The 15,803-nt window shown below is 33.7% G+C and overlaps 3 protein-coding genes and 1 long non-coding RNA gene across 5 annotated transcripts; 3 read left to right on the forward strand and 1 right to left on the reverse strand.

The window, feature by feature from the left end:
* The first annotated feature begins 1,641 nt into the window (after positions 1 to 1,641).
* Positions 1,642 to 2,935, forward strand: LOC108226658 (protein LURP-one-related 12). Its single transcript, XM_017401650.2, has 2 exons — positions 1,642 to 2,067; positions 2,376 to 2,935. Exons 1-2 carry the CDS (start codon positions 1,840 to 1,842, stop codon positions 2,763 to 2,765), a joined length of 618 nt encoding a protein of 205 aa, XP_017257139.1. The 5' UTR covers positions 1,642 to 1,839; the 3' UTR covers positions 2,766 to 2,935.
* Positions 2,936 to 5,834: 2,899 nt separating this feature from the next.
* On the reverse strand, positions 5,835 to 7,782 carry LOC135147368 (uncharacterized). The gene is made up of 2 exons (XR_010284925.1): positions 6,388 to 7,782; positions 5,835 to 6,300 (listed from the first exon to the last, which is right to left on the reverse strand). It is a non-coding gene; the product is annotated as an uncharacterized LOC135147368 (long non-coding RNA).
* Positions 7,783 to 10,997: 3,215 nt separating this feature from the next.
* LOC108192942 (uncharacterized) lies at positions 10,998 to 13,497 on the forward strand. Of its 2 annotated transcripts, none has more exons than XM_017359486.2 (2): positions 10,998 to 11,193; positions 11,811 to 13,497. In XM_017359486.2, exon 2 carries the CDS (start codon positions 12,087 to 12,089, stop codon positions 13,224 to 13,226), a length of 1,140 nt encoding a protein of 379 aa, XP_017214975.1. In that variant the 5' UTR covers positions 10,998 to 11,193; positions 11,811 to 12,086; the 3' UTR covers positions 13,227 to 13,497. The 2 variants fall into 2 exon arrangements, with proteins under 2 accessions (XP_017214975.1, XP_017214976.1); XM_017359487.2 differs by having other exon boundaries at positions 10,998 to 11,219; positions 11,811 to 13,466.
* Positions 13,498 to 13,624: 127 nt separating this feature from the next.
* Positions 13,625 to 15,437, forward strand: LOC108192943 (cytochrome c). The gene is made up of 3 exons (XM_017359488.2): positions 13,625 to 14,299; positions 14,553 to 14,686; positions 15,121 to 15,437. The coding sequence occupies exons 1-3, from the start codon at positions 14,188 to 14,190 to the stop codon at positions 15,211 to 15,213; spliced, it is 339 nt and encodes a 112-aa protein (XP_017214977.1). The 5' UTR covers positions 13,625 to 14,187; the 3' UTR covers positions 15,214 to 15,437.
* The last annotated feature ends 366 nt before the right edge of the window (positions 15,438 to 15,803 follow it).

Genomic DNA, 15,803 nt, shown 5'->3' on the forward strand with positions numbered 1-15,803 from the left:
ATTCAATATGATATTATGAGTGATGCATTGTTTTAGTAGAAAATAATTTTGGTCTGAACCTTCTAGTAAAGCATGCCAAATTCAACTTGATATTAGAAAATGTGCCATATATGTATTGTCCACCAACTAATTAAGCTGTTGATTAAGAAACATGAGCGCGTTAAAACAAGTTTTAATACAACGTTATCTGCATATTAGTTTTAATTGGGGTAGGTTTTCTTGGTTGACAACCATGCCATGTTATAAATACAAAAAACAACCTGGATTAAGAAGCCCTGCGTAGAATATATGTTGCCCAATCATATTTGATAAACATATATGGAGCATATTATATTCAGTTTCACGCCAAGATTGTGTGTCCACAAATCTTGTCGATCAGTTGACATGATGAATTATTGTTATCCAGACAAAACTCGGATCTGGTAGTCACCTTCGTAACGCTGTTTAGCAATTAATTTATTGTACGCTTTACTCCCTCCGTCCTTTCCAATTCTTGTCGTTTGAAATGGGGTGCTCGGCACGTATTTTAAGACTTATATAAAATATACTTCTATTACTTATTTTTATAATTTTCTTTTTCTGAATAAAAATTTAAACATTAGATTTTTATTCAAAAAAAATAATTTTAAAAATAAGTTATGAAACTATAATTTATATGAGTCTTAAAATACGTGCCGAGCACTATATTTTAAATGATAAGAATTGGAGGGGACTGGAGGAAGTATTAAAGTATATTAAACACAGGCCTAATTAGACGCTCTAACAGGTCTTCTGCACGCACTGCTACTGTGCATGTAGTACAATTTTCGGACCTACTAGAGTACTAGTTAGATCGGTCGAAATATTTTGTCAAATAAAAGTACTGTACTCCTTCTGTCCCATTTTAACTGATGTTTGACTTTTTAACACGTATATTGAGGTGTAAAAAAATAGTATCTACACTCAATATAAAATTTTAATTCTTATATCAAATAAAAGTTTGGACTCTAAACTTTTATTTGATATAAATTTTATAAAGATTAATTATGTCTAGATGTGATTTTTTTAACATCTTAAAATACGTGTAAAAAAGTCAAAAGCAGTTAAAATGGGACGGAGGGAGTAATGAAGATACATGGTGGGACAGCTAAGTAATATTATATCTGGGGTGGGTCCATTTGCTGCACCAAAGAAACAGATCTAATGTTTTCAGGTAATCAATGATTCAATGATACAAAGTTTATCGTCTACGTGAAAAAGGAGGGTCATCGATGATTAAGAGATCAGCCACATTTTTTTCTCCATCTGACATAACCAGCAAGGCAGCAAAGTTTGCATGCTAACCCTTTTCAGTGCATCGCTATGAGCCTCTCTGGCCCCTGCGTGAGATTTAAATCATGGTTTAAAATTATCTATGACTTTAGATTCAAGGGTTTTTATTTATTTGAAAAAATAATAACTTAATTGATTTAAAATAAGAACTTATTGTGAGTTTTTTTTTTCTGTTTACTTAATTATTTTCTTAAAAAGTTTCTGATAAAAATTATTCATAACTATTTTTTATTTTTATTAATTTATTAATTTGAAATCAAACTATTAGACTAGACGCGCGGTGGGTCAAGTTGTGTGGCTAAGTCGACACTGTTTTTAGTCTGAACCCTTTATATACAAGCTTAGGGTTTGTATTATGAGGTGTAATAATCAAAACTAAGTACTCAATTCTCTCTAACACGACGTTCTCTCGCTCATTTCCCTCTAAGATCTTTCTTGTCTCTTCGTATTCGTCTTCGTGTTACAGCGACGACAAAGCCAGCGATCATCTCATCCCAAGATCTAGCTTTATTGTTCGGAAATATTACCATGAAGAAAGGTGGAGTTACGGTGGACAACAGCCTTATTTACGATAAAGAAACTCAGCTTACAGTTCACAAGACTTGTCTTTTCTTCGACGGCGATGGCTTCACCGTCTATGACTCCTCCGGCGACCTCGTCTACCGAGTCGAATCTTACGCTATCAGTGCTCGTGAACACGCCGAGATCGTTCTCATGGACCCCCTTGGCCGCTGCCTCCTCACTGTTCGCCGCAAGGTACACTCACTCCCATTTTTATGCGAGGCTCCACTTAAAATGTTGTTTAAATCACCCGAATCTTAACATTTAGTATAAATTTTCCCAAGTTAATCATTGAACTTTAAGTGCCTGCACACATATTATACGTTAAGAGTCTTTGAATCTTGCCAAAAAATGTACACCGCATACATGTATAATTTATAAGAAGTATCCCAGATGGTTGAACAGTGACGTTTAAGCCTTGCTGCCATGTAATTATAATTATAAGATGTTAGCCGGCTACTTAATATAGCTAATATTTTTATTGATCATTATTTCTCAAGTAGAGACCTAGTCTGCATCAAAGATGGGAGGGGTTTCTGGGCGAGAGAAAAAGCGGACAGAAGGCAATCTTCAGTGTCCGAAGATCTTCGATGATCGGACGGTCAAGCGTGACGGTGGAGGTGTACAATTCCACAGGCGATGAGTACGAGATTGAAGGCTCCATCGCACAGCGCTGCTGCACCATATTTGATGGAGCCAAGACACCAATGGCTGAGATTAAACGGAAAGTTGACTGCACCAGTGAAACGGTGCTCGGGAAAGAAGTCTTCTCGCTGTTTCTCAAGCCTGGATTTGATGCTGCCTTTGCTATGGCTCTGGTTCTTGTCCTAGATCAGATCAACGCTGATGATCGTTCAGATGATGATAGCGGCTCTGGCTCAGGTGAAGATTGAAGATCATATTCATAGTACTCTGCTTTGTAAACATGATCATGACATGTTATTCTGACTTTTATTAATATATTGTGTTTACAAACAACATTATGCGGGTTGGTTGTTAAAACAATTTTTTTAGTGTGGGCACACACTAAGTATTAAAAGTTATAAGTTTGATTCATTTTGAATGGTATATGTTTTTTTAATAATGATAGATCCGTACAAATAAAACAATCACACCAATCAAAATGTTCCAAACTTATAAAATTTAGAGTGTTTAGCACGTACATTGCACACACTAGACAAACCCTTGTTAAAATACTGATGCTACATACTCCCTCCGTTCCTAAATAATAGTCGCTTTGACTTTGACTTTGTGCACGTAATTTGAGGTGTAAAAAATATACTTCTACGTATTATTTTTCAAATTTACTTTTTCTGAATAAAAGTTTGACATCTATATTTTTATTCAAAAAAAATTAAAAAAATAACATGTAAAAATACGTTTTTATTACATCTCAAAATACGTGCAAAAAGTCAAAACGACTATTATTATTTAGGAACGGAGGGAGTATTTTGTAACAGAATTATAATCCAGTAATCCTTAATCCCGATACATCTTTGGGATACAATCATACAATACATTGATTATCCGTTCATCATTCTTAAGTCTTGAATTTGATTCTCGACTTTAAATTAGAACGGATATTTTTTAAAGATGATTCCTGGACTTAAATGAAAAAAGAACATTCATCCACAGGCCAACATCAACAACCAACGTTACCGATAGTATTTTCAATCTTTGCACTTTGACACAGATAAAATCTCAACTCTCCCTCATCTTTTTAATTTTTTTTGGCTCTTGCATACAGGTATAATTATAAATGGTTCATTTGTTCACTGTCAGTGAAATGTGTGGGCGAGAAGTATAATGAATAATATTACTCCCTCTATTTTGTTATATAAATTGTTTAACTTTTTGATATATATTTTTAATATTTTTATTACATAACAAAAATATTATTTTATAATTTTTTTGAAGTTGTCATATTTATTGTGTATTTTTTTTCTATATAAATAAAAAGTATTAAAACTAACTTTTTTACTATTTAGTTGTCAAATATTATAAATAAGTGTCAAAAAATCAAATCATCAAAAATCGAGCGATTAATTGTTAAGCTTGAGTTTTGTTGATTTTTCGACACCATTCTGTTCTTCATTTTCAAGTGCCTAACGCATGCCCCACTCCGGAGTCTATTTGTTACTAATATCTCTTTCAATACACTAGACACCAGCATACCTTTTCTACGTACGCACGATCAGTCGTCTTCCTGGAGTATGATATTTTTACTAAAACTCCAATTATACCGTCTGGGACTGGGTCAACTATATTGGTCAATTTGGCAAACGATAAAAGTGTCTCTTTTAGCATTTGATAAAATAAAAATGTTTATTTTGAGTATTTGAAGTTAGAAGCTGGTCAAAACTGTTACTCCCCCCGTCCTAATGAATTGTATACCGTTTCTTTTTTGGGACGTCCATCAATTGTATACATTCCAAAAGTAGTAAACTTTTATACTCCCTCTGTCCCATTTTAACTGATGTTTGACTTTTTAACACGTATATTGAGGTGTAAAAAAACAATATCTACACTCAATAAAAAAATTCAATTTTTATATCAAATAAAAGTTTAGACTCTAAACTTTTATTTGATATAAATTTTATAATAAATAATCATGTTTAGATGTAATTTTTTTAACATCTTAAAATACGTGTAAAAAAGTCAAAAGCGGTTAAAATGGGACGGAGGGAGTAATATAAAACATCATTACACCAACTACTTTCTTCCACTATCTCCATTCTATAATAATATAAACCCTATTACACCCACTAGTTTCCTCCACTATCTCAAATTTATTATTAAATATAAATGGGTCCCACCACTATACCCACTTTTCATCCAACTTTACTCATTTCTTACCCAGTTTCTTGGTCTCCGTGTCCCAGCCATTTGTATACAAATGACTGGGACGGAGGGAGTAGTTCTTATTGGACTTTATTTTTTAGTAATTTACATTCTATTATGAAATTTTTATATTTCTAATGTGTAATAAATTCTATTTTATTAATAAAATTTCTTGTATTACAATAATATGATTTTTTTAATTAATTTATAAATTTAAATTATCAAACACTCAATTGACTTATAAATAAAATTATTCAAACATATTTAATAACTTAATTATATGTAAAATTCACTTGTCACTTATAATTCACTTATTTATTTTAAGAAATAAATAACTTGTTTTAAGTTGAGCTAAACAGCGTTTAAATTCAAGATATTCTGGTTAACAAAAGGCCGTAGACTTCTGCGAAGGACTGATTACTCTAAATTGACAGGCTAGTGTTTGGAGAATGATGTGATTACTATTTGGGATGTTAAATCGGGCTAGTTATGCTGGTGTGAATATTCACACGGTTAGTGTTTGGACTTTGTGGAATGATGTGACGACTATTTGGGTGTTAATTTGGGCTGGTTATTCTGGTATGATTTGCACGCCTTCAACTTATAAAACTTCACTAATGATCATTCTGGTCCAACTTTTGTCGTCATTTCAAAATTAAAGTCCTCAAATTCACTTATTGAACTACAATCAAAACTAGTTGTGCATTTGAAAGCAAAATCGAACTTGCATCAAATTACTCGACTCCTCAAATTCAGTTATTGAACTATAATCAGAACCAGTTGTGCAAGCATTTGAAAGCAGAATCGAACATGCACCTCCAGTAATAATCTAAGACAACTCAACCATGGGGGCATGTAAAGCATTTACTAAAGATTGTAATAGAAATCTACATATACTCTGAACTCTGAAGGTCAGTGGGGCAAATACCCATCTCCTATCGGTTCTATTAAATGACAGCATGCGATCTGCTGTTGGTAGTTCTGCTAGAAGCACCCCAAAGCTATAAACATCGTTCTTGTCCGACAATTCGCCAAATGCTCAACGTGGAAGTACTCGGGGTTTATGGAGCCGTTTGAGAAAACTTAAAAAAGTGACTTTTTACTTAAACTAAAGAAGTAGATTAGAAGTGAGAGGTAAATAAGTTAATAAAGTGTTTAGAAAAAAAGTAGAAGATCTGAGAAAGAAGCTAGCATTCTCAGCTTCTTAAAAGTGCTTCATCTTTTTTACACAAACGGGTTAATAAAAGCAAAAGGCTGAAGTAGAAGCTGCTCCTGTGAAACAAACTGGCGCTATATATCCAAAATGTCCCTTGCACTAGAGTTGCAATTTCCGCATGATCTCGAGGCACAATTCCGGACGCTCCAAAATCTGCGACTTCTGCAACAAATTTTCGTCGAGCAATATGTTAGTGCTTTTTATGTCTCGATGAATAATTGGGGGAGAAGCAGCTGCTCCTGCAGTTTCTGCAGCTATTCCAAGGCAACATTCGCATGAAAGATATGGCCTGGTAACCTTTTTATGAATATGGTCTGAACTCTGAAAGGGTGCCATTGCTTATGAACAAACAAACAAACTCGTGTTTGAACCTGCAATCCAAATAAGATCATCATAACAAATTTGGGTCAAATGATTCGGAATTTGAATAGACACAAACTGTTTTCTCTTATATTTACCTATTGCCATGCTATGTCCAATTAGGCCGCCATGACTTACTTTAACACAACCTTTTTTCCATCTGATTTGTAACGAGGTGGACAAGCACACGAGACTATGCCTCAGGTTGGTTTTGACATATTGCTCCTTCAACCACAAAAATTGAGCTACAAGCGAAAGCTGTCTCATTTAAAACAATTAATTTCACCTTCAAGTCCCTGGCACCTTTGGAAGGGAAGTTTGGCAACACCCATAGCCTGAGCATGAGCCATTTACTGCATCTTCGACACCCCCGCATATTGAAACACATTCATTCGTGTAGCTTTCGACCTTATAACTACTGATTAGCCCAGCAGTGGAACATTCGGTGACAATAAATTTATTGCGTGCATTATTCATAGGAAATTTTGATAGTCGAAGATATGAAATACTTTCTCTAATATCTCTCGATCTATATGATGGTTATAAGCGATATATTAATTAAGCACAAAGCTAAGGCGTAAGGCACGGTACCGTTACAGGTTATGAGAAACGAATTGTACTGACTTTCAAGATATCAACGAATTGCACCAACTTTCAAGATAGCAACCTTTACGTGTGCCAAAGGGATAGGGAATTACAAGGTTACCACAGGTACGTGGAACGGTGGAATTGCAGTTAGGTTTTGAAAATATATGGGCAGTTTGCTAAATTTACAAAAAGTGTTTCTTCCTTAAAATAAAGAAGTGGATTAGAAATGAAAAGTAAATCAAGACTAATGATTAAACTGTTTGGCAATGTTTGGCAAAGAAGTAGAAGTCTTGAAACAACATAATCAGCTTTTTATAGATACTTCTTGCTTTTTACACAAACAGGTCAAAAATGTGGAAGCCGGCTTACAAGAAAAAGAAGCACTCCATCGCCAAACATGCACATAAGCTGATGGTACGTGCTGAGGCTTCTACTGGTGTTGATAGCAAAAAGGTGAGAAAGGTAAGGAACAAGCAAAGAAGAGGGGGCATTTTTGAATACTTCAACTTATATTCATCAGTTGTTTGGATTGGTTAAGGTTTTATAGGAACATCATCAGTTATTTGCCAAAAAAATTTCATATCTTACGCATTAAAGTTTTTCATGTGTTTTGTCTGTCAATCATGTCCTGCCCATCACCAGTACTTCTGAATAGAATATGCAGTGTTTTTGACTTTGTGTTCACCACGTATGGAGAGAATTAAAGTGTTGCGTGATAAAAGATTAAGTTGCTATATTTTAGTTTAATATATTAATTATTATCAATTTTATTTACTTTTAGTTTTTTATTTAATAATCTACCATAATGATAGAATCACATGGTTGCTTGGTTTAACTTAAAAAGACTGTTTATTGCTTATAAGTGAAAAGTAATTTTTATTTTGTGTTTGCATAAATCTTTTGATATTTACAACTTATCGGATATAAAAATTATTAACGTAATAATTAAATAATATAAATTATCTTTTAAAGTAATTATTTCCATTTCTGTAAAATGAATTTTAAAAATAAAAAATAGATCACCGAGAAAATTTAGAATTTTCAACTTCTTATAATTAAGTCGGTAATTGACTTATAATTTTTTATACAAATTGTACGAATAAGCTGTTATTCACTTATGAGCTCATAAACCGGTTTTTAAACCCAGTCAAACATCTCCCATAAATACCTTATAAACTTTACCAATTTTTAATGTACTAATATATTTTTATATTTCTTAATAATGTGGTTAAGCATATGCACTTGTCCTTCCCATCCCAGTGAAATCGGGGTGATCATGATCTGGTTTAAACAACAAAATTCGCATAAACAAGCCCGAACCAGTCCGATATTAATCTGATCCAAATCATAAAAAACCTTAGTTAAAAAAAGAATCGGCATATCAAAATAAGATATATAGCTAACCTCTTGAAAAAATCACACTCCCACCATACTCGTCTTTATCTATAAATAATGGTCATGTTTGGGAATTAGCGGTTAGTTGTTAGCGGATTGAATTAGATGTTTTGACTACCTGATTTAAATAGATGTTTTGACTAACGGATTGAATTAGCGGTTTCTTATAAAATTGTTTGGTAAATAGCTGTTTGATGAGTTTTTTGTGACACGTACCCAAGCCGCTAACATAAAAAACTCCTCAAACTAGCTTTTTGAAAATTAGTTTTTTGAGTTCAAACCTCTATTTCAATCCATCAACTACCAAACACTAACATTAGCGAATTGAAATGGTCAAACCTCTAAAACACCCAAACCTCTAATTTTATCCTAAACCTCTAACTTTCAAACACCCCCAATGTATTATCATCTTACAGATCATTACAAACCTGTAAAGTTTCGACAAATTTAGGTTGGAGTAAGATTTTTTAAAAAGTTAGCTATATTTTTACATTTTAATATGTCAATTCACTTTTTAGTTAAGGACTTTTTATGGTTGGAAATGCTATCACCGCCTCCACATTGTACCCCATATTTTAGAGAGAAATATTATTAATCTCCGTGATTGTCCCATTGCCTATTAACATAGTGGGACGGGCTACCCTATTTGGGGCGGATCAGGGACGGGTCAGCCGTTTACGCCACCCCCAATGAGAAGCCCAGCTGAAACTGTAGTCTTGGGCCATTGGCCCACGGGCTCACGTCCCATGAAGGACCTTACTTAAACCTCAGATTACCTGTCTACACTCTACAGCCCATCTTTTCCAAACTTGCCCTACGTCCTGGTACAGCTCATCTTTATTTTCCCCTAACATAATATATTAATTTTGTAAATTTTAGATAAAACTAATATCTTCAAAATTATATATTACTAGTTGAGAATCCGCGCGTTGCGGCGGCTTATAAAAATTATATTAATGATTCAAAATTAATATTTATAGAATAAAATCAATTTGCGGCGACTTATAAAAATTATATTAATGATTCAAAATTAATATTTATAGAATAAAATAAATTTTATATTATAAACATCTCGATGCAATACCAATATTAATTTTTAAAATTGAAAAATTGGACTATAATTCATATGTGAAAAAATGATAATAAGTTTTTGCATGTAATTAACGATTTAAAGCACGACAAATCTTAATTTTAATTGTGTTTTTATTTTTGAAAAATAATCATGTTCTTGACTAACATTGTCATTAACTTTTCCAAACACTACTTCTTAGACACATACACCACTACCTGCATATAAAAAGCATACGACTTTACTGATTGATGACATCTAGTCATATACATCGATCGCCCAATAAAACAGACAGTAAGCTTGCAAACAACAACAAATACGTCCGACGACCAAAACAAATATTATAAAAGAATCACCAACAAACATATATCATTGTAATTAGGGGTGTGCATTCGGTTAACCGAAACCAAAATTTATTTCGGTTAACCGAAACCGAAATTCTATGAAACCGCGGTTAAAAAACCGGATAACCGAAAAATGAAAATTTGGCTACCGAAAACCGAACCGAAATATAAATTTCGATTAACCGAACCGAAATTATTTTGGTTATTCGATTCGGTTTTCGGTTAACCGAACCGAATGCACACCCTTAACTGTGATATTGAGAGACACTGTAGGTTGTGTTTAGATGATCCAAAACCCTACAACCTATAAGGGTATTTATAGGTGCCGAGAAACTTGTGCGCTACTCTTTTCCATAATTAAATAATCTGAAATAGAATCAGATTAAAAAACTTGCAAGCTACTATATTCCATAAATAATCTGAAATAAAATCAGATTATAATACTTTCAATTTATTATATTCCATAAATAATCTGAAACAGAATCAGATTAATTTATGCCAAGATATATAATTATATACCATATCAATGAATCTGAAACATTTTTTTTTTTAAATATCATAAATAATCTGAAACAGAATCAGATTAATTTATGCCAAGATATATAATTATATACCATATCAATGAATCTGAAACATTTTTCTTTAAATATCTTTCATCCAAAAATTCCGGAAAATTAGAAAAATAGAACGGAGCTATCTGATAGGCGCCACCTACACGCCCCTCGCTTCTTCTTTATATAAGTATATTGATTTTCTTCATTCAAGTCATAAAAGATGAATATGTACACAATAAATATTTAAAAATATTCAATTATCTAGAACTAATAATTCATTTTTAACAAAAAAATTTATATATAATCATTATTACAGGAGAGTATCATAATGATTACTTAAAAGTGTCAGACTAAAATAATAATGCATAAAATTGACTTGATATTGAAGTCGACTTAGATAATACAGTAATGATTATTTATATTGATATATTTAAAGTAAAATATCTATTTTGATACGATAATTGATAAGTTGAAATTACATTATACATTTTTAATTGATATATAAATTAACTAAATTTTTCGTCATAGAAGTATTCAAAATTTTTAAAAAAACAAATCAATATTTACTATTTTTTAGATTAACAATTTCAGACACAGTATCATTGAAAATATTTACTTAATATCACTTTTAAGTTTTACTACCAAAATAAATATTCAATCCAATACTTTTTTTTTGTCAGGAATATTCAATCTAATACTGTGTTCCTCAAGAAACCATGAAAAAAGGTGGAAATAACAAAGGAGAGAGATAATTAATGGTATAATTTGCTCGAGACAGGCTGTCACCCAACACAAAGTCTCTCTCGTCCTCTCTCTCTTCTTGTTTACCTCTCACTCATCGTTCTCTCTTCTCCCACCTTACAATTCTCTCTCCCTCCCTCCGGGGTCTCGCTCAAGTTATATAATCTCTCTCGTTAACCAGGATCCCGAGGCCAGATTTGGATTTTCGATCTCGTAAGCTCTGCAACCATCTCTCTTTGGTTTGTTTTCGTCCCTGTTTTGTTAATGTTATGTGTAATGTGTTATATATAGTGTGTTGTTCATTATATATGTCTTCAGTCTTCTTGTTGTTTAAGAGCTGTTATTTTTAGTTTTGTGATTGTATAGTGAATATATATGTGTGTTATGTTGAGGTAGGGAAGTTAAGAAAAATGTAATTCGTAGCTTCGGAATTGTTATTGGGGTTGATTTAGATTAGAACCTGTAGTTTTTATGGTTGTGTAGAGATATGTTATTTAGAAAGTAGAATTTGTTATTTTGGAAGTTTAATTGATTACGAAAGCAATGATGTATTTGTGTATTTATTCGGCGATGATATGTATTTGTGGGAGAATAGGTTTTCGGTTTGCTTTGTGGGTTGTTAGAGTTTGTTTAATTAGTGGGAAGTGGTTGAAAAGATCTTAGGCCAATTGGTGCCATCCCGGTTGAATTCTAACTGTAAGGAAGTAGGAGGTAATGAATATATTACAGTTTCTTGTAAGGAGTCTCATAATGTTGGCAACTTCAGTTGAAGAGGTTTTATTTTTATCATTGTGTGTTGTTTTTTGATTCATTATTTGATGTGTATGTAGGTCCTCTGGATAGGTGGGAGTACGGTTTGTTGTCTATTTGAAGACTTGCATGTATATTGAACAGCTTGTGATAAGTTAGAAGGTGGACCTGAATGTAGTGAAGACATAAATAATAGGCAAGAAGTACCTTCCCAACTCTTGTTTACAGTGGGTTTTGTGATTTCTGTTGAGAGTAGTGGTCAATCTGTTCCTAGATCTGGTAAAAGAGAAGTATAAGGGGACTCTTTCTGCATCCATGCTGGCAGAGAGCATGTGTGGAATCTGTGTTTTGGGTAAATGCCCCAGAAGAGATTTGATGCTGATGCACTCGGCGTGGTGACAATTTGTTTAGTTGCACTTTTTGTTGTCTTTGGATTATTTTGCATTGTGTACTCCTTTTATTTTCGCACTCGCATTCGTAGGCAGGGTTTTACTCGACTTAGATATTTTAGCGGGCCTTGGATAATCCGAATCATATTCATCTTGCTTGCAATTTGGTGGTGTGTTGGCGAGATTATACGATTAAACCTCTTGAGAAGTGAAGGTAGAATACTGAATGTTAACTTGGAATGGCAGAGAACTATTTGCAAAGGCTACATAGTTTCAAACCTAGGGTTTGCAGAACCTTGCTTTTTACTCACACTTGTGTTTCTCCTTTATGGATCATTACAGAAGACAGAGGCCAGGACGTTGAGACACAGATGGAATTGCAAAACTGCAGGTTATGTTGTCCTGTATTGTTGCCCCATGTTTGTTCTTCAACTGATGGTAATTATAGTCGGACCAAAGTTAAACAAGCGAGGGAGTTATTTGCACAAGTTGCCACATTATTTCACGAACATAGTTGCACCATCTATGAGGAAGAACGGGGTTGATATTGCTCTATGCACTTATCCTTTATTGAGTACAACATTTCTTGGCATATTTGATATTGTCCTAACAACCTATTTGGTCTGGCTTGGAAGGCAGATCTTGTATTTGGTCATCAATAAAGTGTTGCATAAAAGAGTCTACATCCTGATATTATCCATCTCTAGTTTTGTTTCGTTTAGGGTCATCTTGCTTGGTTTATCCGTACTGTCAAAGCCTGAACATGTTTGGTTTGAGCTCCTTTCATTTTTAGCTTTTCTCTCCCTGTTATGTTGTGCTGGTCTGGGGGTTTGCATTCTGGTTTACCTTCCGATTGCCGATTCATTAGCTCTGAGGAATGTGCAAGACATGGAGGCTAGGAGTGGTGATGATCAACATGATACTGTTTCACTGATTACTAACCAAAGCTCTCTCGAGGAAATTAGTGCAGGGAGAACCTCTGGTACCTCAGCTAAGCGTGGTTCCATCTCCTTCCGCACTATTGATAAAGATCAAATCTCAGGAACATTTGTGGAATTGAGCCTCTTCTCTCCTGGCCAGCATTCAAGCCCACCTGGCTCACCTTAACTTATGGGATGGCCTATGCTCCCTTCTGCCCAGCTGCAAGAACACTAAAAAATGATCAAGTAGTTGAGGTTCAAGTAAACTCAATTTTGTGATTTGTAAAGCCTTTTTCATTTTTGTGCTGTGCTTTAATTTTGTTTTGTGATAGATGTAATGGCATGTTTGATACCCACCTTTTTTCTTGGGTAGTACTATTGAATCTTCTCGTCTGCTATTTATCTATAAGACTAACCATGTACTATAGACTCGAATCAAGATTACTTTTAGAAGCTCATATTCATTATTTACAGCTTAACTTATTGCTCCTGTCAATTACTTGAATCAGACAGTCAATTTGAATCATACAATATCCCCTCTACTGTTAGATGCTGTTTTTCTTACGTATTCAGTGGTCTTTCTCCTTTGGTGTGTACTTGTGTTGTTCAACACATGTGGTACTTTTTAGTTTTTACACATGCTTTTAAGGTATTTAAAAATGAGACCTTTGTTAATTATTTTTCTGAATTTTCTTGTTTTGGATAAAATTTATTATATATATATTTATTTTATAAAATTAAGTAGCCGTAGCTTCTTTATGCAGTGTTTCAGAACAGTCAAATTTTAATGGCATAAAAAAACCGTTTAAAAAAATGGCATAAAAAATTAATTTAAAGTAGGTTTACAAAAAATGTCATATACTCTAATCAAAGTTCACAAAATACAAATTAAGATTGTGAAAGTTCCAAAGTCTAGCAAAATCCTATACAAGTATACAACATTGTCAAGACATGATCAATGAACTAAATATTACTACTATAAATTATTGGCATGTGTGAGTGTGACCCGTTCAAATTCAGGAGCTAAATAATAGCAAGTCAGTGAGCTGAAAAGCAGAGAGCAACTTGCGGAAACTAACAGAACAAACCTACATTGTTTCTCTTCACACATTTTCCAAACATCAGTGTAGTGATTTCTCATTTCTCAAATGGCCTCGTTCAAGGAAGCTCCGGCAGGTGATGCGAAGAGCGGCGAGAAAATCTTCAAGACCAAGTGTGCTCAGTGTCACACTGTGGAAAAAGGTGCAGGGCACAAACAAGGTCACTCCCTCTTCCCTTAAAGTTTTCTCATTGGTTTTCATTCATGTCTCTGCCAAAGACCTCAGACATGTCATGTAGTCATGTCGGATTATGTTGTTACATTTAGGATCAGCCTATTTATCATTTGTGCTGTTTTTTTTACCGCATAATGATAACGGTCTGATAATATATTGAGTTTTTACATCTTTGTGCATTATATTTGTCTAGCATTTCTCCGGTTATCATGTGTGATTCTATCTCGTTGATACTTCAGGACCGAATTTGAATGGCCTTTTCGGAAGGCAGTCTGGGACAACTGCTGGATATTCCTACTCTGCTGCTAACAAGTCTATGGCTGTGACATGGGAAGAGAATACTTTGTATGACTACTTGCTCAATCCTAAGAAGGTATGATTATCTGCAGTAACGATTAAGTTTCATTTTCAGTTATAATGGATGAAGTATCTGTGTCTAAACATCTTAAGTTAAAAAAAACTCAATGGATCATATTTAGAATTTGGGCTCATTTGGAAAGACAGATCATTGTACTACTGATCCAGGATCAAAAACTAGTTCACTCTCCAATAGGGCACATAAAATTAACATTTAACAATGTCGTTACATGCTCCCTTACTTGAGTCTTCGCCTGTAATGTATTTTTTCATCTTTCTGATCGGCCAATACTATGCAGATATGAAAAGGAGTTCTAGAATTTAGATATCTACATGTGAATTTTCTTTGTTCATGCACTTGGTTGTTTTAACTTTATAATCTCATGCACTGGTATTAAAGCAACGTTTGAGAAAAACACAGCTTCTTACAACAAAATTTGTCTTCTGCAGTACATTCCGGGAACCAAGATGGTTTTCCCTGGGTTGAAGAAGCCACAAGAGCGAGCTGATCTCATAGCTTATCTGAAGCAGTCAACTAAATAGACGTAGTGCTGGTTAATCGATGGCTTCAGATTTCTATCACTAGCAACTAGCAAGTTCTGCTGTTTTCTGTAATAAGATCAATGACATTTTCTCAGTTTTCTCAGTAACCCTAGTTTAGCAGTTAAAGCTGTGTTACTCGGAACTCTGTTATAAGTATTCAGCGTGTATAACTGTCCAAGTATCAAACTTGGCAATATATTGAAAAATGCACATTTTTTAGCTTAAAATAAATCTTCAAGTCCGAGTGTCGAGTGTCAGACTGATTCTCGAATGTAAAATAAATAATCCGAGTAACATAGACCTGAAGCTAAGTATTATTTTTTTTAGCAAATCAGAGACATCTGTTGCTTTGCTTTCACTAAACCATGATCTTCATTTGAGCTCTCATATTCAATTGTCAACACTACATTTATTTTATATCTTGATGTCAATTTATGTCCTATCACTCTTTGATAATTTTAAAACTAGATTTTAGATTTGTAGGTTAACATTGGTTTATATTTGAGCATCTCTCTATTTATCTATACCAGAATATATGGAGAATTTATTGGGTTGGAGTTTATAGTTTAAGGACTAATTGTTGGAAGATT

This window comes from Daucus carota, chromosome 6 (assembly GCF_001625215.2).
Source record: "Daucus carota subsp. sativus chromosome 6, DH1 v3.0, whole genome shotgun sequence".
NCBI lineage: Eukaryota > Viridiplantae > Streptophyta > Magnoliopsida > Apiales > Apiaceae > Daucus > Daucus carota.

What these genes read in the sequence shown, in the direction of transcription:
- LOC108226658 (XM_017401650.2), top strand. Translation starts at nt 1,840, where the DNA reads ATGAAGAAAGGTGGAGTTACGGTGGACAACAGCCTTATTTACGATAAA. An exon ending in TCCTCACTGTTCGCCGCAAG is followed by an intron (nt 2,068 to 2,375) that starts GTACACTCACTC and finishes TTTCTCAAGTAG; the next exon opens with AGACCTAGTCTGCATCAAAG.
- LOC108192942 (XM_017359486.2), top strand. Translation starts at nt 12,087, where the DNA reads ATGCCCCAGAAGAGATTTGATGCTGATGCACTCGGCGTGGTGACAATT.
- LOC108192943 (XM_017359488.2), top strand. Translation starts at nt 14,188, where the DNA reads ATGGCCTCGTTCAAGGAAGCTCCGGCAGGTGATGCGAAGAGCGGCGAG. An exon ending in AGGTGCAGGGCACAAACAAG is followed by an intron (nt 14,300 to 14,552) that starts GTCACTCCCTCT and finishes TTGATACTTCAG; the next exon opens with GACCGAATTTGAATGGCCTT. An exon ending in ACTTGCTCAATCCTAAGAAG is followed by an intron (nt 14,687 to 15,120) that starts GTATGATTATCT and finishes TGTCTTCTGCAG; the next exon opens with TACATTCCGGGAACCAAGAT.